Source organism: Ursus arctos, unplaced genomic scaffold (assembly GCF_023065955.2).
Source record: "Ursus arctos isolate Adak ecotype North America unplaced genomic scaffold, UrsArc2.0 scaffold_2, whole genome shotgun sequence".
Classification (NCBI taxonomy): Eukaryota; Metazoa; Chordata; class Mammalia; order Carnivora; family Ursidae; genus Ursus; species Ursus arctos.
The window spans coordinates 15,646,764-15,671,023 of NW_026622874.1; the positions used below are offsets into that span (position 1 = coordinate 15,646,764).

General features: G+C 43.5%; 1 protein-coding gene across 14 annotated transcripts in view; it reads left to right on the plus strand.

Moving 5' to 3' along the window:
• RABGAP1L (RAB GTPase activating protein 1 like) overlaps window positions 1-24,260 on the plus strand; it is a 722,910-nt gene that overhangs the window by 689,230 nt on the left and 9,420 nt on the right. For 10 of the 14 annotated variants that reach the window (XR_007191366.2, XM_044387902.3, XM_044387905.3 and 7 more), the window contains 4 exons: window positions 9,808-9,918; window positions 16,190-16,294; window positions 18,763-18,846; window positions 22,942-23,013. Coding sequence is in view for 13 of the 14 variants with exons in the window: in XM_044387902.3 (XP_044243837.1) it covers window positions 9,808-9,918; window positions 16,190-16,294; window positions 18,763-18,846; window positions 22,942-23,013 (372 nt within the window). In the remaining variant the exon portion in view is untranslated. Of the gene's footprint in view, window positions 1-137; window positions 8,668-9,807; window positions 9,919-16,189; window positions 16,295-18,762; window positions 18,847-22,941; window positions 23,014-24,260 lie in introns of those variants that run through there. The other 4 variants (XM_057315476.1, XM_026509302.4, XM_044387906.3 and 1 more) reach the window with 2 other exon arrangements.

Sequence of the window (24,260 nt, forward strand, 5' to 3'; positions counted from 1 at the left end):
AGGAGCAGTCGTGGCAAGTTCAGCTCCCTCTGTTCCTTCTTGATTGGCTTAGACGCTCTCTGACCATGATAAATGTCCAGGTATGTTTTCATTTCAGGAAACTCCCATAGCCAACCATAATATTTCTTTTCTTTCAGTTTGTATATTTGTAGGTAACTCCACCTGTTGCATTTATACTTGGAGTCTTCATAAGAAGCTGAGAGAAAGAGAGGGAAAAAGAAAGAGAGAAAGTGGCTATCGACTACTTTCAAAAATGAGAAAACAAGGAAAGTGGCAAAGGACTGTGTTAGCTGTGCACGGTCACGTCCACAAAGACTTTTAGAAGGTGAACTGTTCCAAGCCTGGCACAAGAATGTTTCAGACTTTTCTCTGTCTGTAGCAACTGTTAAAAACACAAACTCATTTGGAAGGAAAAATAAAACCCACGAAGGTTAATGGAGCACAGTAACGGTGTTTGTCGCAACATTTATTTCCACAAATCTGAGTAACGGTGACATTTCGCTACAGTGTGCAGTTTCAGAATCAAAGCTGATTTCAGTTTAATATCTTAGTTAATTGTAGTATTTTTTAAAAATTGGGCCGTTCACATCAATAGATCTCTTCCCTCGTAGATAGCAACACTGTTCCCGTGATGCAATGCTGGGGAAACACTGATTTCGAACTTACTTTTTCCAGCTGACCTACTGTCGTCTCTCTTGAAGTTCGTTTTAATTCCTCCGATTCCTACAGAGGCATAGTGGTTCCCTCCCTCTTCACATCAGCAACACTGGGATTAGAGAGTAATTGTATTTTCACACTGAGCACCACCAATGCCAAAGTATCCTTCCAGGAAAAGTCCCGGGGTGGTATTGTTAATGAAGTCACCCCAGCGGATGACGGCCACTTTTGTAACTGGAGTTGCCCTCACGGGGTCAGAGAAGTCACCAGGGGCAGCTGTAGTCACACTGCCTCTCGTCTCTGCTGTCGAGCTGAGCGGGCCGTGGCAGGAGTGTGTGGATTTTGTAGTCAGACCTGAGTTCAAATGCTGGCTTTCCAGGAAGAAAAAGGAAAAATAGCACAGGATTTGTTATCCACACTGGGGGGCTTTCATAGCTGTCCTTTGTTCGGCATCCTGGGCGTAGTTATCGAGCGTCTTCCTCGTCCGTAAAACATGCAGGAGCTTACAGTGTCCTTGCAGGGCTTCTGTGAAGGTGAGGGATGTTGTGGGTTCAGTACCTAGCCCGGAGCTGGTGTGCAGTAAATGGTTGTTATTAGCCTCATTAGGCCGACTGCCTGCCACTACCTAGGTATTACTACTAGAATAGCATCCCCTCTCATGGATCTGCTCCGCCAGTCCCTCGCTTAGCTTCTTTGCATTTCTCCCAAGGATGGCTCCCCAGGGGTCTGACAGCAGCAGTGTTTCTCCCCTTGCTTACAGAACTGGCTAAAGAACTGATCAGAAGAGCCCAGTACTGCTCTGGTAGATACCTATTAACCCACAAGGTGCTCACAGAATAAGGTTTGAAGCTAATTACCACCCCCCCCCAATAAAACCAATTTTAATGTAGCTCATGTCGCATGCTGCTTTAGAAAAGCTTGAAGCAGTAATTTTCAAATATTCTTAAGGATCCCAAATGAAGCCCTGGTACTGCTTATACGATCGTTCTAATTTTCTTAGTTGCCATAATAACAAATAAAACCTGGGAAGAGTGCTTTAAAATAGAAGAGAAGGCAACAAGAGACTAAAATTGTATATTTAAAATCAGTCTGGGACTGAACTTGGTACTATTTCTTAAATCCTTTTCGTATCAAAATAGATATGGATAAACAGTACAGTGCATATTATTTTTTCAAGAGTCCTTACCACATGTTAGACTTGTAATGTGTGTACGTTTTACTGAGGGACCAACGTAGAATTAAACTTTTGTTTTGTTTTGTTTTGAAAACAGATACTCCTTTTAACTTATGCATATCGGATATGCTCTATAGCTATTTCTTTTGTATTATTATAATAACTTGTCAATACATCTAAGTAATATTTCCATACCCTTTTAATAATGTCTAGATATTTATATTGGTGATATACTTGGTAAAGTTATAGTCCTCAAATTATATTTTCAAAGTGACAGTTGACAACATCGTTTCCAACCATCCCGACTTGTTCTTTCAGATATTCAATATCCCGTCTAAGAAGCTAATTTTAATGACCTTAAAGTAGGAAAGTATTCTAGGAAGTACCTCTTTGCCTCTTCTAAATTTAATCCTGTAAAGAATAAGATCTGTGTCCCTGGAATGAGCACTTTATAATTCGTAGACCTTGGACTGCAAACCTAGTTGTGCAAATTCTTAAAAATAACTAGGGAAGATCTTTGTGGGCATCCAATCAGAACTTACACCAGTTCACTAGTAAGCCCTCCTCAACCATGAAGGTCCATACTGCTTAAAATGCCGTGTCTCCCCCCTAGCTCACTAGATGGTGAGGGACTTAGGGAAGTTGTGTCAATTTTTTTTAAAGGCCCAGAAATGTCATACAGTAAAATATCCTAAGAGATTTTTCAGTTTGATGCTGTTTCCCTTGGCATACAAAAAGGACTCTCGCAAGGAAGCCAGAGGTGGGATCACAGACCCAGCAATGCAGAGGCAGCTCTCAGCCGTCGCATTCTTGCTGTTATCGATCCAAATATGTGTTTTATTTTTATGACAGATGCCAATATCTACATTTTCAAGTGATGGCACTATACTCACCTATATCTAACACTTAAATCTCAACTACAAAGAAAGAGGTGAATTACATTGGTATAAGTTTAAATTTTAGAACCCTAAACACAAAACGTTCTGGAACTAGACAGTGGTGATGGTCGTACAACTTTGTGAATGTCCTAAAACCACTGAATTGTACATTTTAAAAAGCTGAATTTTATGGTATGTGAATTATCTCTCAAAAAAAAAAAAAAATCCAAGCAAAATGTTTCAAGAGGATTGGCATCCAGCCCACCATCTTCTTTTCATAAATCCCAAGTCACACCAGATGTGCCTGTGCAGCAGCCGTACTTGTGGGAGGGAGACCTTCCGTCAGATTCGGAGCCAATTAATGATTGTAAATCCTATGTGTACACATATTTCTAGGGGACAGGCCAACCTAAGTGGGTGGTACGGCCATTTTCATATATAAATATAGATGCACACACAAAAACGTGCATAAATGTGTGTGCACACTGGGCTACCTGGTCTTGGCTTCAGTTTGCTTGAAAGTCAGCTCTGCGAAGACTTCGTACGGTATTTGGTGTGCTCTCTCTGCTGATCTTCATGCCTAGGTTCCAAGACACAGAAGGGAAACTCGATCGGAAGAAGAATATAGAACGTGTATTCTAAGTCTCTTCTGTTGTCCTTCTTAAGCTTGACGTGGCTGGATTGGTGTAGTAGTTTTTATCTACTTGAGACTTTGGTTTGCAAATTAATTTATTAATTTATTCCAGATGAAGTGAAATGCAGAATAAAGACTTGTCTCTAGAAATCCATCATGTATATTTCCATTTTCATACATGACCCCAGGAAACAAACAAGCACGAATATGTGCAGCTGTTTTAGTGTATTTTAAAAATCAGTAGCCAAGCCCCTAATGAGTAGTTACCAACCTCAGAAATTGTAATACTGTTTTCTATTTTAAGGAGTCGAGTTGTTTCCATTTAGGGAAAGGTAGTTTTCTAATAATGTAATCTATTGACAGCACCTTTTAGAGAACTGCAGCCTTCATCTGCCTCTGGAAGATGGTATGCTTTTCTTATTTAATTAACTACTTGCACAGATGTGGGGTAAGCCTTCGAAAGCACAGCGAATTAATTAATTCAGTGAGTCTTCCAAAGCATAATGAAGATGATGTTATTACCTGTTCTGGATGGGCAAATCCTAGAAAGAATCAGGAATGCTTCAACTCTCTCGAGTTTGGGACACAGATAGAATTATACATCATTTCTAAGTGAAGTGCCCTATCTACATTTAGTGTAATTAGATTTAGAATGTTTAATTTCTTTCGTGAGGTTAGAAGTAGTAATTCTCTTATCAAAGTGTAATTCAAACAGGAAGAAAATAATTCCTCTAAGTTTACAAAAAGTTTGTCTTACACGTACTAATTTTTGTAGAGCAGTTATCCCTGCATGTAATTTAAAATTAAGCTATTTAATTATACTTGGCAAAAACAATACAAAATATTTGAAGTAAAGCTTAATTGGACTCGCATTATTTGCCATCCTTCCATAGCTAATGAAATAACTTAGACCAGTTATCACATTTTGTTTTTAACTTGTCAAGTGAAAGAAGTTTAAATTTTGCTAATCTTACCCGGAAAAAAAAAAAAAGGCTTCCCTTTTTTCTTACTGTGTGGTGCCTTTCCTTCCTCAGGAAGTCAAGAGAAGTGAATCCATCTTTGAAAAGTCTTTTTCTACCAATGAAAATAAACTTACGTTTTATTCATTTTCCTCATCACAGAGACTGACATTGGTTTTTGGGAATATTTATGTTTATGAAATAATGTGCTTCTAATGAATATTAATAGTCAAGAGCATGCTTTCTATCTGCCTGTGATAACTTTGTGATGGACCTCAGAAGGCTGCCACTCTTTTTGAGCCTGGATAATCCAGTGAGCTCACTGCTGTAAGACGGTGGAAATTGCAAGCCTAACCGCTATTGAGGATTCTTGAGCAAATTAGCTGAGAAGGAGCACGTGGTTACTGATGATGCCTGTTCGCTGATTGAGTTTTACTTAACACTTGAGAGAGGTCTGAATGTTATGCATATTAAGAATTTCTAAGTATGTTTATTGATGATCTTCAAATTCTCCAAAACTTTTATTCAATTTTTAGTAACTTTCGCTTCCTATTCAAGTAGCATTACTGAGAAAATTATGTCACACTAACATGTTTTGACGTCATGTGTAACCCATCTGCTTTTTTAAAATTTGATTTGTGTGCTAGAGCAGGGATCTGCAGACTATGGCATGCGGGACAAATTGGCCCACCGCCTGTTTTTGTAAATTAAAGTTTTATTGGAACACAGCCACACCCATTGTTTACTTACCAGTGTCTAGGACTGCTTTTGCACAACAGTGGTAGAGTTTGAGTAATCTCAGCAAAGATCGTATGGTCTGCAAAGCCTAAAATACTTCTCTCTGGCCATTTACATTTAAAGCTTGTTGACCTCTGTGCTGGAGAAAAATCTAAGACTTTTTTAAATGCTAGAAGAACCGCAGTCTGGTTTGCCAACTGCCAGTTAGTTATTATTGACGAGATTTTGTTTTTAGTTTGACATTTTATTTTTTTTTTAAATTTCTACCAGAAAGATAAAATTGGATATGTTGGGTAAAGGAAGAGCATGATTTCAAATATCCAGATTTTCTCTCTCAAATCTTCATTTGCAGGCAAAGTAGACATTTAAACATTTCATCTGTAGGCATTTGTCTTTGAATGTCAAAAAACTGTTTGCTGAAATTTGATGATGATAATTATCAACTCTTGAAAGAATTACCCAAACGAAAATATGCGAGAGTTGAGTGTGTTGTTGCTAATAAAATTGTACTGGGTCTTTCAGGAAAACATTTCCTCCTGACCCTTAAATGTCTTTAAAAACACGTGCCAAGAATTCATTATAGCAGCAGACAGACAACACACCCAAAATACTGAGCCAGAGTTTACGAAGCTGCCTCCTTCCCCATCATTTTTTCCTGTAAGGCTTAGTTGATTTTCTTCTGAATGCCAGTTCACATTTCTCTGGTTTCTCATCACGGACTAAATGACGTTCACCGTCCCATGTGCTGCTTCACCCACGCGCCAGCCCTCAGACTCACAGGAGAGCTGGAAGCAATCCCCTGCCCAGCACTTTCATTCTGTGGCCCGAAAATGAACTATTTTGCAACGTTTCCGACCTTGTCATACGAGGAAGTTCCTTCCACCCGGCCGAAATCACACATTGTAAACAACTCGCACCGCGGTTGCTAATAGTTCCACATACAGCATTTCCATCAGTCACGCAAGCTGCGGAGGACAGCGTGGAGGGGGAGGAGTTTGAGTGCATTAGTCTTCCTGAGTTGAGACTTGCCCACTGGCTGCCTCAAGTATACTTTCTTCCAGCGAATGTTTGCAGACAGAGAACTTAGAGTCAATGACGCTCTAAGGAAAAACAAAATAGCAGCACAATCGTTAACAAGTGTCTGCTCTTGTTCCTGCCATTCCATATCTGTATTAGTGGGTGTGCAATTTCATTGGATATTCTGTTTTGTTTTGTTTTTTTTTCAATTGTCTTTGTACCTATGGTTGAAAACGGTAGTTGGTCTATGACTTTTGAGGAGGTAAGTTATTTATCTGTGTATGTCTGTGATACCGGCGTCTGTCTGTCTGAAAAATGCAGTATCCTCCTCCCAAAAGTTACTAACCAGACTCGCCCGGCCGTGCGGCTCCTTTTGGGGGGGGGGGGGGGAGCTAACGACAAAAGTTGTCTGCTTTTTGTTGGAGTGGTGTCCGTGGCGTGGATGGAGGACGTGCCCACCGGGGCAGTGTGAGTTTCCAGGGTTATGGAAGCCGTGTCTCCTGCTGTCTTTTCCGAGCAGGGCGGGAGGCGGCTGCCTGCTGTGTTGACAGGCGCGGGGCCGCTGGGCACATCTGCTTGTGCAAACCGGGGCACGCGGCTGCCTCTGCGCTGACAGGCTGACGGGCTGACTCCCGGGCACGCTCGGGCGGGCAGCCCTTGCTGACCTTTCAGAATGAACGAAGCCCATCCAGATGGAACTTTCTTCTCCGTTCTAGTGTAAAGGCGAACTTTTTCTTGCATCAGTCAGTTCCGGGGCGGGGGGGGGGGGGGCAGAGGGGAAGAGTTTGGGCTCCTCTGGAGAGGCTGGAAAAGACACCTCACTCGAACCCTTGGCCGGGTTCGATGGCAGGAAGCCCCGTCTCGGTGGGTAGCGGTGTCTCGCTGCCCCGCTCAGGGCTGCCCCGCTCAGGGGCCGGGAGGACAGCTGAGGACGCCTCCCGCCCCAGGTTCAGACTTTGGAGGACGATACTGCATTTTCGGCCCCACAGCTTGCTTGCCCACGTGTCTGTGAGCGCAGAGCAGGGGTCACACTCGCACTGTGCTGCTTGCTGTGCACACACCCAACCGAAGCTTCTTGCTAAAGCCAGGCTGGTAGGGGCGCCCCTTAGGCCATTTTGCTTTTGAGGGACTTCCCGGCCTCGGCCGCGTGTCGGTAAGGGAGGGTTCCAGTCGCAACAGGTGTGGTGATAACCTCACCCACCCGCGCTGACCTCCAGCTCACCTGGTGCATCCTTACAATACTTGCAACGAAGTGCTTTTCCATGTGTGACTTTGCCTGCGGGCTAGTCTAACTCCCTTGTAAGCATATGTCACTGTCACCTGAAAACCCGGGAGCTGCAACGTTGTCACTTGGGCGAAATGACTGTAACGTCATAAGAGTCGAGGGGGCTCTGCACCTTGCAGTCCTCAAGTACAGTTGCAGGAGGAATTGGACACTGACTCAGGAGTAGGGGCTGGAGTCCTGTCGCCCCAGGCTCTCGGGAAGGGACTCATGGAGAGAGAGAAAAACCCCTTCCCTACTAAGCAGCCCGCTCTGTGCCCCTGTCCTGATGAAATGGTGCTGGGCGTTGCTGCTCATTCCTGGCGAGGAGGAAATGGAAAAGGTCCTGGAATTTTTTTTTAATATAATTCCAAGTTTTCAACAAGTAGGCAAGTTGGTTCCACGAAAAGGGGTACCATTGAGCTGCATCAGGGTAAAAGACTACCTCGTGCCCTTGCTAGACTTTGGATTGCTTCAGCAAAGACTGGAAGAGTTCTCTGTGGAGGCCCTGGCTGTTAACCTGCATATATATCCGTGCCTAGTTTTATGGTACTTGTGTAGGAGGTTAGGATTTCCATAGATTGAGGGGACAGAGAATTTGATGGGTGCCGTGTGCCCCTACAAATACGTACACAGTCTTTTCAGGAATATCTTGGGAAAGGATTCCTGGCAAGGCCCCACTTGGGAGGGCTTACATAGCGTCTTGGTCGAAACCGAAGATCCAGTCTGGCTTTGGGTAGAATATGAGCTTCTAATAGGAGTGAACTTGAAAAAACATTCTCATTTTGGCATTTTATCCTTTTCAATGGAATTAAAATTCTGAACAGCTTTTATTTTTTTAATAACATTTCAAACACATGTATTCTGTATTCACTGTCGAAAACTTAGAAATATTTTTAAAGTACAAAGACAACAATAAAAATAATCCAGTACCTGCAATTACTGTTGTTTATGTTGTTATGAAAATGCGACTTTCCAGTTAGTTACCTTTTTTCCCTCTGAGGTGGCTCAAGCATTTCTTTGATCATTACATATATTTCACTTATATTTTAACACCGCATGGAATTCTATCATGAATTTATTTAAAAGCATTTAAGAGATTTGGGACTGTTTTTATCCTCTTCAGTAGGTTTCTTTTTCAAAAATGTTTTGGCGTTCCCCAACTGTCCCAGTCTTCCTTTTCCAAAAGAGAAGACAGAAATAGACCCTGGTGGCCGGTTCTGGTGAAAGCACAGGTTCGCCCTTCAGCTTCTCTGCCGGCCCCGTTGGGGGGTCTCCCGCTCCATGGAAGTCTTAGGCTCTGCCCTTACCATGGGTTTCTTAGCGCTTCTTTAAGAAACAAAAAGAAATTAGGCTTTCTTCTTTCCATATAACCAACCCTAGGTGGTTCTATAGAAGATAAATGTCCTTTCCCCGCACACATTATGCTGATACACTAGCTTCCCGGGTATAGATTTGTCTTCCGGCTGTGCAGCACTGCTTTGTCTGAGTTTCTGCCGTCCTTGCAGAAAACACTGTTAGGAGTATAAATCTGAAAAACAGGAAGGTCTCATCACATTGAAGTCTTTCCTGTCAGTTCTCTTTGACTCTCCTGTAACTGTTAATAGTAGCGTGCAAAAAAAAAAAAAAGTGCACTTTGGAATGGAAGACAGTAGATTGCTGTTCTGAAAATAGATGTGCGTGTCCACAGTTCATAAGGTCGAGTTCGGGGGAGACCTTTCCTCATAAGAACGTGACTTGGTTCTTCATCGTAAGACTTTGTTTCGGATTTTTCCTGGGAGTTCGAGAGGAAAAAAGCAGCTCAGTAATTTCTTTTACCCAGAATCTTTTGAAGTTTTTAAGTTGAGAGGTTTTAAAAGCACTCCAACAAACATTTAGAGCCATTGTCATAAGGACTGTCATTCTTACTAATACAAACATTGGTGTTCAGAAAAGTATTTCTACCCCAAGGATGAACATGTCAGTTGATAGCAAAAGTCCAGAACCCTTGTATCCTGGTTCTTGATTTAGTGCTCGTAATTAAATATATTCAATTAATTTGAACTCTGATACTGAAAAAACAATGTGAAGACATGTCTAGTGGTTCCCCCCATTTCACGCCTTCTGTGTCACGCAGTTCCCCTTGAGGTTAAGGGTGGGATTACTGTGCACGTTTCAAACAGGTCTGTATGAAGCGTCACAGGATTGGGGAGATGTGGGACATTTTGCCTTTTGTGGCACTTTTTTAATAATGCAGCCTTTCACAATGCAGCCTGTAAAGGACCGTAGTAAGGTTCACCGGGTAGAAAGTCGCACCTGCACCGCTGGCTTAACTCACTGTTGTTTCCCCGACAGCAGTCCTGCCTTCCTGTGCCGCTCGCGCCTTCTCCTTTCTACACCTTCAAAAGTCCACTTTGTTGTCATTGCTTGTTTTTCCTCCCCAGCCCCGCTTGTTTCTGCTTACATCTCGGCACTAACGCCCACCTCTGGCTGTTGCTCTTTTCCTGCAGAGGGAGAACCGGAGGCTACAGGAGGCCAGCATGAGGCTGGAACAGGAGAACGATGACCTTGCACATGAACTAGTAACCAGCAAGATCGCTCTGCGAAATGACTTGGATCAGGTAAACGTGTCATTCACTAGGCTGAAGTCAGACCGTGACGACCTCCTCAAGGGCAAGGACCGAGTTGCTCTCAGCGCAGTCCCGCTGGGGCTTACTCTGTTCTTGAGGCTGAGTTGGCTGCTTGTTGGAGGAAGGGGCGGCCAGTAGGTGGGAGGGGACAGCTTGTGCTGACTGGAGAGGGTGGAAGGTGCAAGCCTTTGAGAACGGTTTGGGTCATTTCCAAACAGCAATGTGCGTCGTGTTTTTTTTAGAACTCTCAACTTCTCTGGTGTGTCTTCTCTTCATCTGTACTTTTCCTAAGCCAAGGGCTGCCAGCATAATAACCTGGGAATATCAGTCACCAGGACTATACCAAGCGACGCTAACGCTGGGAGGCACTTTACTTTGTGTTCCAAGAAGAAATCTCATCTACAGTGAATGGGAGGATTTCATATGAAGTATGTACAGTAAGACAGATGCACTGGTGGAGAGACAGGCATTCTGGTGGCTAAGGGCCAGGACTGCCTAGGTGTAAATCCTGGGTCACAGTCTGCTCACCACGTGACCCTGCGCAGTTCTTAACCTGCCCGAAGGTAAAATAAGGTGAAGCACTTCAACAGTATGGGTTCAGGCATGATAACTGTTGCCAGGAAGACCTTCAAGTGTTGGACTTCCCTGGTTCTTTCCAGCAGTACTGACAGCTTTAGGACTTCCTGTTTTCTGTCGCTGGTGTTTTAAAAGATAGTTGGCAATGTGGAAGGAGTCTTGGGCAGATTTAAAATTCTCTCTCTTTTCTGACTTAAAAAGTGAATATTCCCCACATACCGTGCCAGGGTCAGAAAAATTGAGACTTACGTTGCTGGATCTGTAAAAAAGAGGCGTTACCTATGCACTGCCTGCCCACTGACAATATTTAAAATACACATCCAGTGCTATAAATATGATTAAACCTCGGGAGGAATTTTTAAAATGTTGAAAAATGGTCCCTGGCACAACTCCTTTTTCCCATATAAATGGCTAATTTTGCAGCTCAAAAGTTTCAAGCACAGTAAGATGGGGATTAGACGATTATTAAGGAAAATAGTGCTAAAGGGGGAGAAGGGGCAGCTGAAGGAATCCACAGTAAATAGAGTTCGAAAATAAAACAGGAACTGTGCTTCGTGGGACACAGGATGTAGAAGGTCGAAAAGCAGGCTGGTTGGGGGGCCAGGGACAGGGGGGTGTGGCCCTTTTCCCCACGAAACCATTCAGCCCACCTGTTTGGAAGTTATTAGAGGTGGTGTGAGAAATGTGTGACTCGGAGAGTTGGAGCCAAAGCAGACGGGGGTGTCTAGTCCATCAGGACCAAGACCAGTCTGACCTCAGCTGGTACGTTTTTGTGTTAATGAGACTGTGCTGGCGAGTCAGTACTGTAAGGAAATTCCGGTTTTCATATTGGCTCTCCCAACGGCCTCACACTGGATTCTGTTCTTTTAACTCTTTTACCCATTAATAGTTTTCTGAAGGTGGATAACCAAACGAAAAAGAGTTTTAAGCAGTGGGACTCCGCAGAGATGCGGTAGAATTCGCTAGAGAGAATCGTACATTGAACGTTGTGCAGGAAATGTATTTGGTGTTATCGATTAGGCCTTCAAAAGGATTAAAAAGTGATGAGATGAAATGTCTACTGAGTACCTACTACGCACCGAGGACTATTTTCAAGCAATTTTATAAGCGTTCTCTCATTTAATCTCGCTAATGACTCCATCAAGCAGGTATTATTTTAATCTTACATTTAATAAATGAGGAAAATGACACATATGCTCTGACTCAGAAAGCTATTCTAACGAAAATAGAGATCTGGTCAGAACTATGTGTACAAGAGGGTTTACTGCTGTGTTACTCAGAGGAATAAAAAGTAGCAATAATGTGTATGTCCAATAGAAGGGGAGGAAGAAACTGTATCTGTAAAATGTCTTTTTGGACTCGTTTTTAAAACAGTGGGAAGATGACGTTATAATAATATTTTTGTAAGACCTACAAATTTATCCGTGTATAATGCTTGCATCTAAATTGCAAGGGATATGGCTGGCACAGGGCCATCATCTTAGGAAAGGAAACCGAACTATACTTCAAAAGGAAAAAAGCTTGCGAGGAAATCCATCCAAATATTAGTTCTAGACACTTTGGGTGATGAGAGTCCATCTAACTTTTAGATTCATCTTTATGCATTTATTTTTGTCAATGATTTTATCTTTTATAGGAAGACCTTAAATTCTTAACCACCTTTGGTTTAGTAATAATATGCATTATACCTTTTTAATAATTAGAAAAAAGACATTATTAAAAAAAGTGTTGCACCGCCAAGAAAGTCTGTCTTGTGGATCAGCCTGGAAAGACTGCAGCATGCGTACTCCCGAAGGAATTGATTATTGAGCATCTGGGTAGATAGCTCATGTCGACTCCAGATACGAGTCCCTGAGGAGAAGATTCCTTCATTCTTCTGTGTTTTCCTCTTTCTCTTATTTCCTCCCTTTATACCTCTTCTATTAAAAGACCTGGCCCCTGCCTTTTGACGCTTATTATCTAGGTGAAAGAATAAAGATTGCTATTTCATGCATTTCTCTCCGAACATCTGATTTTGCAGTTTCTGCCTGAGCGGGGCTTGTTTGCCTGTCAAAAAGCTGTCGGTGCACTTCAGGTGTCCTGCCCCCCAGACAGCCTGGAAGGGTACCAGCCGCACAGGGCGAGCACCGCTCTGCCCGCCCTCATCCCGTTCACCCCCTGCTTTTCCATTTCCACTTTGATCAAAATCACATCTCTTCATTAAAATAGCCAAACTTTGGCAAACATTAAACAAACGTGAAAACAGATTGTATTCAAGACAATATGTAAAGCAAACAAGCACTAATTAGGTAATTAGGTACTCTTTAAAAATAAATTATTCCTCACCCTTGTCATTTTAGTGCTGGCTTCGGGCTTCCTGGGCGCCAAAGGCTCTTAATTTTTTTCTGTGTCAGAGCCTTCTGTTTTGACAACTAACCCTCCTCCCTCAGACTCTTAAAATAAGGACTTCTTCACGATTAACAATGTAAAAAGATACGACATCTCCATTTCAGTTTCTGTAGGGAGCTGCCTCCAAGCCCTTCCTGTTCTTTCTTGTTCGCAAGGAACATACAGAGGAGACACAACCAGTACTTTCCCACTGAAGATGGCACCGCATCCTTCTAACCGTAGAAGTTCTGTGTTAGAGCGGAGGCTCCGTGTCATGAGTGGCAGTCTTTTGTTTCATTTTAAATTGAACAACTGGCTTGACTAGTTCTTTGAGAAATCATTTCCAAAAGATCCTCATCCCTGATGTGAGAGCTGAACCTTTTGATCAGGTTATTGGTTGATTCCTGATTAAATCACAAATGGCAGTGCTTTTTCCTCTCCTGTGTATGTCATATGAACCTGCGGTAGCAATTAGGAGTCTCCACATCGATAAGGTGTTACAAGGGGACGCCTGGGTGGCTCAGTTAGTTAAGCGTCTACCTTCGGCTTGGGGGCTTGGGTTGTGATCCCGGGGTCCTGGGATCAAGCCTCACGTTGGGCTGTCTGCTCGTCGGGGAGCGTGCTTCTCCCTCTGCATGCTGCCCTGCCTGCTTGTGTACTCTCTCTCTGTGTCAAATAAATAAAATCTTTAATAAAATAATAAGGCGTTATAAGATGTTGGTAAGTGATGGGGCACCTGGGCGGCTCAGTCAGTTGGGCGGCTGACTCTTGATTTTGGCTCAGGTCACGATCTCTGGGCCTTGAGATTGAGCCCCACATGAGGCTCCATGCTCAGTGGGGAGTCTGCTTGAGATTCTCTCTCTGCCCCCCCCCCCGCCCTGTCTCAAGTAAATAAATAAGTCTTAAAAAAAAGATGTTGGTAAGTGATTAGAATTAATAATGACAGTGATCTTAACAAATTATGGTGAAAATTCTGTAGTTTGAGTTCAAAGAATATGAGTATCTGTTTAGTATTATGTTCCTAGAGATTCATTTAACGTGAAAGATGATTTCTACTTAACTGAGGTGTAGAAATTGGCTCTCCAAAGACCCAAAAGACTGTTTTTAGGAGAACCAAGTTTTTTCAGATCTGGTCCTATCTTGATGAGCAGTAGAATCATTCTGACTTCACTGTTTTAACATAGAGGAGAGACTCTGGTTGAAGCTTCTGGAAAATTCTGACGCTCCTCCCACACGGGACCCACAGCAATTTCTGTAGATGTTGGAAGCATTCCTTTAGTGTTCCAAAACTATAAAATAAAATGTCTAGATTTTATTACTTTTATCTTAAGTGCACAACTTAAGAACTTAAATGTCCAGATAGCAGAAATTTACAAAAGGTTAAAAATTGGGGGTGAATCTCTGAGAAACCAAACTTAGAAAACATTAACTTCACAGTGTCATGAAGAGAAAGTCTATTCTCTTCACAAAATGGAAAATGCGGTAGTTACTGAAGAGGACGTTGAATTGCACTCTTCTTTATTAGGCCATTGCTCAAGTATTCTGAGGTAGAACTTGAACCAGTGGACTGAAGTGATAGGGAGCTAGATTTGGTTAGATTTTTAAGAACACTGAAGTGATCTGTATAGCTATTCTTGATTCGCTGCTCTGTGACCCTCCCTCAGAGACTTTGGGGAGGCGCTCCCAGCTTTGACTGCAGTCATCTGACTGGCTCTAGAATTTGCTGTTCTGAGTGTCTATAGTCTGCCTCAGGTATCTTACAATTTATGAAAACATAACTTGCGAGAGATATTTTGCCCACCTCTAATTTCAGGATGTTCTTTTGCTGTGTAGATTTCCCCCTTAAAATCTAATATATCGGAACAAATTTTAGAGTCTTTTGAGAGGGACTTTTCACCTTAACTACACCATAGTTCCAAATTCTCTGAAAACAGAGCTGTAACCATTGGACTGTGGGACATCGGGAGCTATAAGAACAGAGAAGCTGGAGTGCGGTTTCTCTGCTAGCCCCCAGCAGACTGTGCTGGCCTGGCCATCTGGACATGTGAGGGATAGGGCGAAACACACACACAGGGCCACCTGGCCAGTTTTCACGATTCCTTGGATAATGTTTCACTGTTGTCAGCCAAGGAGAGCTTCTTCAAATAGCTGCCTCTCCTCTGTGTCTGTGGGTTTGTCTGCTGAGCTCATCCTGTGGCCCTCTGCCACCTCCACTCCACACGGTGCACTTGGGCAGCGATGGGAGAGTCACCTCCATTCATCCACCAAGTATCTGGGGAGTACCCGCTCCACTGGGTGCTGGCCTTGGTGCTGGAGAGATGGGGATGAGCAAGTCTAATGGGCAAGACAAATAAATCACACGTGTAATTTGTCATTAGAGATTGTGCTAAGTGCTATCAAGGGAAATAGGAGAGATAAGCAGAGGAACTAATTTAAATGGGGGTGAGGAACTGATTTAGGTAAGGGTGAGTAGGACGGGGCTCAGGGCACACTTCACTGCAGATGTGAACTGGAAGCTGAGACCTACAGGGCGAGGTAAGGGTCCCGGGTGTGCAGTAGGCATGCGTTGACTGGTTAAATATATGCACAGTGCTTTCCTGGTTAATTGGATTCTGTATCCAAGTTAAGACCGGAGCATTCTCTCTGAGTTTTTCTCAGCCATCCTAGAAACATGGTCTCTTCTGTTTGGATGCCTGATCCATACTTAGTTTTCCCCAAGGCTATATCTGTCATGGGTTTTGGTCTTAATTTCTCCTTGCCGTACGCATTGTCCTGTGTGAGTCCCCTCATGAGCCATTTTACCTCTGCTGGTCTTTGACTTTTCTCACCTAACTGTTGTCCATGGATCAGCCTGTCTCTCTCTGAATCTGCATCGCCCACCCCATGCACTAACAGCTAGAAGCTTCCGTGTAAGGCTCCACAGCTTCATCTTATCCGTCTACACAGCCTCCAACCGAGTGCTGTTGTGACACCTGAAAATGCGTAAGAAGCATTTAGAAAGAGCGTGCACGTTGATGCCATTCATGTCTGAATTCAGATCATGGCTCTGATCTTAGATGTGTGCCCCAGTCAGGTTATTTGATCTCTCCAAACTTCATTGCCATTATCTGTAAAATACTAATTGTGAGGATCAGAGATGCCGAGTGCCTGCTACGCAGTTGGCGTTCAATTAGAGCAGCGGCCCCCCAGGTGAGCCGGGAGGGGGACGTGGCTTTTGGTAGTGATGCAACAATCATAACTAGAGATTAGGTTTGGAGAGAGTATCCACACACGTTCTTTCTTCACCTTCTTTACGATTGTGATGTGCTCCCACGTGCAGGCCGAAGACAAGGCAGACGTGTTGAATAAGGAGCTCCTCTTGACCAAACAGAGGCTGGTGGAGACTGAAGAAGAGAAGAGGAAACAAGAGGAAGAGACAGCCCAGGTAAGAGGCATCGGTGGGCTTTCCTTTCCACAGGTGTGTCGGCATGAGGAGTTGATTAATAGCAAGAAGTAAAATTAAACTTACTCTCAATTGGCGGTGATGTTGAGGCAGGACACGTGAGTAGCGCCGGGTCTCGGCATTTCGTTTGAAGGGCGGTAGAAGTAGAGGCAGAAACTGATTTCTCCCCTGGAACAGGTTTCAGGAATCTGCCTTTACTCAGATGTCTAGCGGGAGTGTGAAGTTTCCTCTAAGTTTAGCAACTTGGAATTCCGATCCAAGAGCTTTGACGAATCCGCACTTTGCGTCCTGTCTCCACGCTAATTGACTTCAGCGGCGTTTGAGAGGCTGGGGAGCGGGAAGCCTGCGGGGATCTCTGCCGCAAGGTGCTCAGTCAGTCCCGCTCGGTTTTCCTGATTCATGCCTTAGACGGGGCGCCAGCGTTCCTGGCAGAGCTCTCAACCCCTCTTCCCCGGAGGAGGGAAGAAAGCAGCCCTTTGGGAACCGGCCTGGACATTAGCATCCTCCAGTCTCCCCATGAGTTGAGGCTCATCCGCTGGGAGACGCGCTGCCTGCCCAGGCCTCCCGCATACGGACAGGAGGGGCCTCTCTGCTCGAGGAGCTGGGACTTCGGCCTTTCTGAGGAAGAGCGGGCCGCCTCACCAATGCTCTCCGTCCCTGCCAGTCCCAGCCAGGCATGATTCACTCATTTATTTTAATGAGTTTCTTTCCAAGACATCAAAAGTACTAAATATAAAACAGAACACAAAGCATTTCAAAGACTTGTATCCAAGCAGAAAAAAGTCCGCTGAAGTTACTAATGAAGGGATGTATCATTTAGCACCTTCCAGGGTTAATAAAAAGCGTTCCATGATTTTTTTTTAATTGGAAAATTATGAAATGACTCTTGGCATTTAGCATAGGCCAAGTTTTGTGGGTTTTGTTTTTTTTTTTAACATAGTTAAATTGTTTTAGTAACTGACAATCCAGTTCGAGCTGGGCCTTTTGATGGGTTTTGTGTTTTTCTTTACCTCCTGCCGTTTTGGGACCCAATTCAGTACTTTAGGTAAAGAATGAAGCTGTTAGCAAATTAATTAATTTAACCCATGCTTCTTCCCTCCCTTTATGTGTATGTGTGTGTGCGCATGTATTTGCATATGTGCCTATATCCTGCTTTAATCATTATGGTACCTTCGTGAGACAGGGATTATTCTCTTCATTTGCCAGATAAGGAAACCATGGTTTAGAGAAATTAAGTGACACTTGCTCAAAGCCTCTCAGCTTTCTAAGTTTGTCCTGAAGTCTGTGGTGTCTTATCATAGGAGAGGAGAAAGGTGTGATTTGCATCCATAAATTACGTAAGATAGAGAATAGAGACTAATATAAACAACTAACTTTGAATCAATATAACCTGTAAGTTGCTTTTAGAATTTAAGAACATAGCAAATATGAAGAAATTCGGAAAGCTTCTAAGGATAAGGAGTCCAATGATAAACCACGGTCATTTGTGAATTAGCAAATATAGCAAATACCCCATGTATAATTTGGGATGCTGCAAGCAGACTTTAATTTATTCTGATTATGTACTTTAAGATTAACCAGAGTAGTTTTGTGTGTGTTTGTTCGGTCAACGACTTGGAAGAACTGAATTCTTTTTCCTCGTCTGGTGGCACCTGAGTGATTACTGCCCTACCTTCCTTGATACCTAGAATCCCAGAGTTGCTGGGCTACAAAAATAAGTGTGTTTTTCAGCTCGGCGTTCTTGGTTTAGCATTTCTGTGACTGTAACAAGTACTCGCATTACGTGTCATGCTGGCTCCTTCTGAAGTCACTGTTCAGTCCCTGAATCTCCTGACCTCCAAAGCTCTTATCTTCCTCCAACTTTTTCTGACTCCAGTCTCGAGAGCTTCCTGCTCCCACCTTCAGAAAGGCACCAGCAGGGACAGGACGGGGCTGTGAACAGAAAGGCCGAGAATGCTTCTTCACTCACTGATTATATGGCAGTCAGAGTACACACAACAGGGCCTGGGTGTTTTGGGTTTTTTTAGACTCTCATAAGAATAAAGATAGCTTCCGGGCACCCGGCTGGCTCAGACGGGGGAGCATGTGACTGTTGATCTCAGGGTTGTGAGTTCGAGCCCTACATTGTATGTAGAGATTCCTTAAAAATCTAAAACAAAAAGAAAAAGAAGAAGAAATAAAATAGCTTCTGAATTTATTTATTTAACAATATATTTATAAAGTTAGTGGTAAGGATAAGCAGTTGTATAATGTATAATGTATAAGCTCATATCTCTTATACGTTACAGGAGAGAAAGAAAGATGTCTGCATCTCTGGAGATGATCGGGTTTTTCTTTATGTAGTTGTAGTTGTTTACATTGGTCTTAACCAAATCAGGCCGATCTTAATATAGGTGTTTGTGGAAATTGGGCTTTCGATTAAGGCTCAGTGTTTCTCATTCTCTCTCTAGCTAAAAGAAGTCTTCCGGAAACAGCTGGAGAAGGCCGAGTACGAGATAAAGAAGACCACAGCTATCATTGCTGAGTATAAGCAGGTATCGTGCCACTGTGGTTTGCGTTGCTATAAAAGTGATTATGTGTATTGTTTTTCTTTGGGGTGGGGAAAAGAAACATTTTTGTCTTTAGAGTTTCCAAAAGAGTGATTGTACACCTTCATTAAATTTGGTGGCTTCCTCTCTCCTCTGAAATAAACAGTGATTGGACATGCTTGCTGATAACGTGGGAGGTGTAACGGGAGCAAAACGATCTGTTGGCTGTTTACGATGTTTGGTAGATTCAGAGGAACAGGAAAGTTGATCGTTACCATTGGGATCCTGTCTGCCCTCCTCAGAAGCACATTTCCAGGAGACCTCACTAGTAATATTTGCCTCTTTGCCAAAGACTAAAGTTTAGTGCTGGTATCAAACCACAGTATCTGGGGAATCAGTGTGTCTTTTGCTGTCACAGTATAGAATGTGGGAGCTCTTTTTCCCAGGTGGCTATGTGGCCTTACCCAACGATGGCCAAGGCCACCAGGAAACCTTCTGTTGGGAACCTTTGATCTCTTAGTGGAAGGTTTGCTCTCCTTGAGGATGTTCCTGGCCCCATCACCAGAATGCTCCCAGAAAGGCCTCATTCCAGCTTGAGTAGTATCGTCTTGTCTCTACTGCTCATGCTGGATGTGGCAAGGACTCGCATTGCTGAGAAACCCTTGAACAGACTGCTGCAGTTCCAGCTTTCCAGAATTAATCAAGGCACCATGTGTCACCTGCTTATCCTAAGAACATCCCTGGGGTGTCTGCTTCATGTAGGAGTTTGAAGTCTGATTCCTATTCTTTTTTAAAATGTGCTGCTTATAAATAAAATTTATGTTCCTCATGGAAAATTAAGAAAATGTAGAAAAGCACAAAGAAAACACCACCCCCACCCCCGCTTAACCTTGCCAACTAGAAATAGTCACTGTAATATACTGAATGTGCGCTGTTGCTGTATAAATAAAAATGTCATTTATATTGTTTATGCTAATTTTTGCAACTGGTTCACTTCATATATTGTGAACATCTTCTCAGAAGGATTTTCCTCCTTCATGGAAGATTGCTTAGAAATAAGGCTACAGAGCTGTCTTACTCTCTTTGATGATAATCAGTATGTATTTATTTAATACCTGCTATCCGAGAGGCTTGGTTCTTTGGGGGAGTAAAAGATTAAGTCAGTTTTTCTCCTTTAGAAGCTGATCTTGTAAAGGGGAGATATACCTGTGCACAAATAAGAGAAAAGGGAGCTTACTGGCCCTGGGAAATGAAACCCTTCCTGGAGGAGGGGTGATTCGAACTGTGCTTCAAAGGCCAGGCGTGATTTGGGTATGTGGAGGCAGAGAAGGAGGATAGAAATGGGGAAAAGAGGAACAGCACATGCAAAGGCATGGAGGTAGCTTAGTGAACAGAAATAGTTTTGTTTGTCAAGAGTTTCGAGTACAGAAAAGAACAAAAGTGAGTTGGGTCCCAGTTCAGGGAGGGCCTTCGGGTTAGACAGAGGAGTTTGGATTTTATTCTGTTTACAGCAGGAATGTTTGAGCAGGAAAGTGGCACAATCAGGGACATATTGTTGGCACTGATCTATCCCAGTGAGAAATGTGGCACCAAGTAGAGAGACCCACAGGCAAAGATACAGACCAGTAAGAGGCTAACAGCAGAGTCCAGGTGAGAAAATGGAGGGCCCTGCACTAAAATAAGTAGTAATGAAAATGGAGATGAGGAAGACACACAATATAGTCATTTTTTGCTGGACAAGGGGAAAAACTGAAGGTGATCCCGAGATTTTCCATTTGGGTAACTAGAAGGGATGGCTTAACATTAACCCATCTAAGGAATATTAAAGACCTTGTGCTGTGGAACTTGCCATCTCTGCAAATGGGTTTTTTTCAATCACCACATTAGGCCATGGGTGGCCACCATATGCAGCACTCTTCAAAATAGTAATCCTTGGGACTGTTCTTGAATATTATCTGGCAGGCACTACCAGTAATGTAAAAGGCAACAGACCCATCTGTCTGAAGATAATTAGGATATAAAACATAATCCAAATGCATTCTGTAGTTGGAATTGGCTGTGATTGGCTTTATTTTGGAATCTTTGGGGTTATTTGAAAGGGTATATGGTTTGCCAAAATTACTAGGGAGATTGCTTCTTTTTCACATCAGCCAACACAGTCCTATTCATTATTTCCAGGCTTGAATCTGGAGAAATTGGAAACAACTCTACAAGCAGGCCCTGGTCTCTAGAGCCATTTTTTAATAGATTGGGATTTTTTCTTTTTAAAGATTTTATTTATTTATTTATTTATTTATTTGATAGAGAGGGAGCACAAGCAGGGGGAGGGGCAGAGGGAGAGGGAGAAGCAGAAGCAGACTCCCCAGTGAGCAGGGAGCCTGATGTGGGGCTCCATTCCAGGACCTAGAGAGCATGACCTGAGCCGAAGGCAGAGTCCGAGCCAACCAAGCCACCCAGGTGTTCCTGGGTTTTTGTTTTTGTTTTTTTCAAATGTCTGTTTTGACGGACATCTGCCTTCAGCTCAGGTCATGATCCCAGAGCCCTGGGATACAGAGTTGTAGTCCCATCCATCCCCCCCACCCCCCAGCTCAGTGGGGAGTCAATGCTTCTTCCTCTCCCTCTGCCCTTGCCCTCACTTATGCTCTCTCTCTTTCTCTCTCTCTCTCAAATAAATAAAGATCTTTTTTTAAAGTATGTTTTGAGGGGCGCCTGGGTGGCACAGCGGTTAAAGCGTCTGCCTTCGGCTCAGGGCGTGATCCCGGCGTTCCGGGATCGAGCCCCACATCAGGCTCCTCCGCTATGAGCCTGCTTCTTCCTCTCCCACTCCCCCTGCTTGTGTTCCCTCTCTCGCTGGCTGTCTCTATCTCTGTCAAATAAATAAATAAAATCTTTAAAAAAAATAAAATAAAGTATGTTTTGATAATAGAGGTAGATCTTTTATGTTTTTTGTTCAAATTGCATTTTAAAATTTGACATCCCCTAACTTTTTTTATTCCACTTTTCAAAAATAAAAGATCCGTATGTCACTCAAAGAATTTGAACATCTAGTATTTTAAGTAAATGGTTTTGTTTGGTTGGTTGGTTGGTTGGTTTTGGCTTTGAAAGCACTTATTTCTACCTGCTCCTAGTTAGTACTTGTTAGCACCTTATTTCAGAATCAATAATGAGATTTTCTTTAATAAGCACTTATTATAGGCCAGGTGCCATATTGAATCCTTTGCATACATTTTTCCCCCATCGATTGTCACAGCACAGCACTATGTATTTATGAGGGAACTGAAGCTCAGAAATGTTAGTGAATTCGCCCAAGGACACACTGCTGGAAAGTACTAGAGCTGGACCCCAGGCTTATCATTTCACGCTATGTTTCCAAACCAGTTGATCAGAATTTTAGCCTTCATTATTTTCTGGTCATTTTAACTCTGTTTTATCCCCTCTGCCACTTCTTTTTTTTTTTTTTTAAGATTTTATTTATTCATTTGACAGAGAGACAGCCAGCGAGAGAGGGAACACAAGCAGGGGGAGTGGGAGAGGAAGAAGCAGGCTCCCAGCGGAGGAGCCTGATGTGGAGCTCGATCCCAGAACGCCGGGATCACGCCCTGAGCCGAAGGCAGACGCTTAACCGCTGTGCCACCCAGGCGCCCCTATGCCACCCAGGCGCCCCCCCTCTGCCACTTCTTAATGAAACTTTAGGTCATTGAAAACAGAGACTCTCTCAGTGGCTGTCCACAGGAGAAGTTTCTGGTCCAGAATTCTTTTCATCGGGTTTCCAGAATGGTACTTTGCACAAAGTGGATACTCAGCAAAGATTCTATAGATTCCAAAATAGGACAGGAATTCACTGGAAATAGTCACAAAGTCTAGTGACAGAAAGAAATCAGATTACCCGTGTGTTTTTCTACTAATTAAGATCAAAATATGCTTTATTGCAGGGAACACTGTCGGGCTCTGTTGCTGTGCACTGATAGCATTTGCAGGGCTGTTCTTTTGCAAAATCTCTTCTAGCGTCAGAGAAGCCAGAGCAATGCATGAGTTGATACACTGATGTGCACATAAGAACTGTTCTGTTTTCTAGTAAAGACACTCCTTTCTTTTCTTCAGATCTGTTCCCAGTTAAGTACCAGACTGGAGACACAGCAAGCAGCCAGCAAGGAGGAGCTGGAAGTGGTAAAGGTGAGGAGGCGTGAAATAGCTCTGTGGGATGGTTTCTTCCGAATGCACCCAGTCTCCCGTCAGTACCTGATAGGAAGATCCCAGTGCGTGAGGATGCCCCCAAGGCAGGACAGGTTATGACGTCACACCCATCCTGCCCCTCCTAGGAACAGTGGTGAACAGAATCTGTCTCTGACCCCGGTGTGAGCCTCTTCCCTGCCCGAGGAAAGGTGGTGTTCCCGTCAATCTCAGGGGGTCGTCAGAGGCAGGTGGTAGGAGTTGAGCCTTGTCACAAGAGGCCCCCGGGTGGACGCCTGGGAGCCCTCAGCATCCCGACTGTGCCTGAGTGGATGTGGCTTCGGGGTGCGACCGAGGAGGATCATTCCATTGCTCTCCACCAGTTTTCTAGAGGGTTGTTTTTAAAGAAAACTGTAGCCTTTATTTATATGCTGCCCCCTGGTGGTAAAACTCCGTTTGTTGCTTCTGCGAGAAAAGCGATCGGTTCTTCCATAAAACAGCAACGGGAAAGCAAAGGCATTGGTGTTTGAAGCCGCCGTGTTGGCCGGCCGGCTGGGGGGCCCGCATGAGGGGAACCCGCCGGAGTGCCCCTTGGGTGTGTGATGCTAGTGGGTAAATGCATTCTAGGCACGTTAGCATGTAACTGAACGACCTGCCCAAGTTACTTACCTCTCCAAGCTGTTTTTTGTATCCTGTGCGATAGAGACAACATTACCTGCCTCGGCGGGTTATTTTGAAGATTAAATAAGACAACATATATAAAGTGCTTAGCTTTGTAGTTGGCATGCAATCAACACATTTTTATAAGTTTATAACCTGAGAATCTGAGACATGGGAACTGAAAATATGAACTGTGTTCTGACTTTGTATTCCAAGTGGCTTTTTCTTATTTCACGTTCTGAAACAGTCTGAGGTTATTAGTGACTGTGATGTTGGCCATCTCCCTGCCCAAACCTGCTGAAATGTTGGGTTTATGTCTTCCCTCTCTGGTCTGCCTTTAGCTTTTCCCCCCTTAGCCTTTATCATCCTTTTGAAAATTTTTTTTATACTGACTGACACTCAGTTGATGGGGCGCCTTGGCATAAAAGGGTTAACTATCCTGAACTAAAATCTTCACGGAAATAAAATGAAATGGATATGGATCACTCAGGGTTTTATGGACCATCTAACTGTGCGCAGCTGTTAGACTTCTGTTGTTTTACAGAAGTTATACTAACAAAGAGTTTAGAATTTTCCTGCAGGAGCAAGTT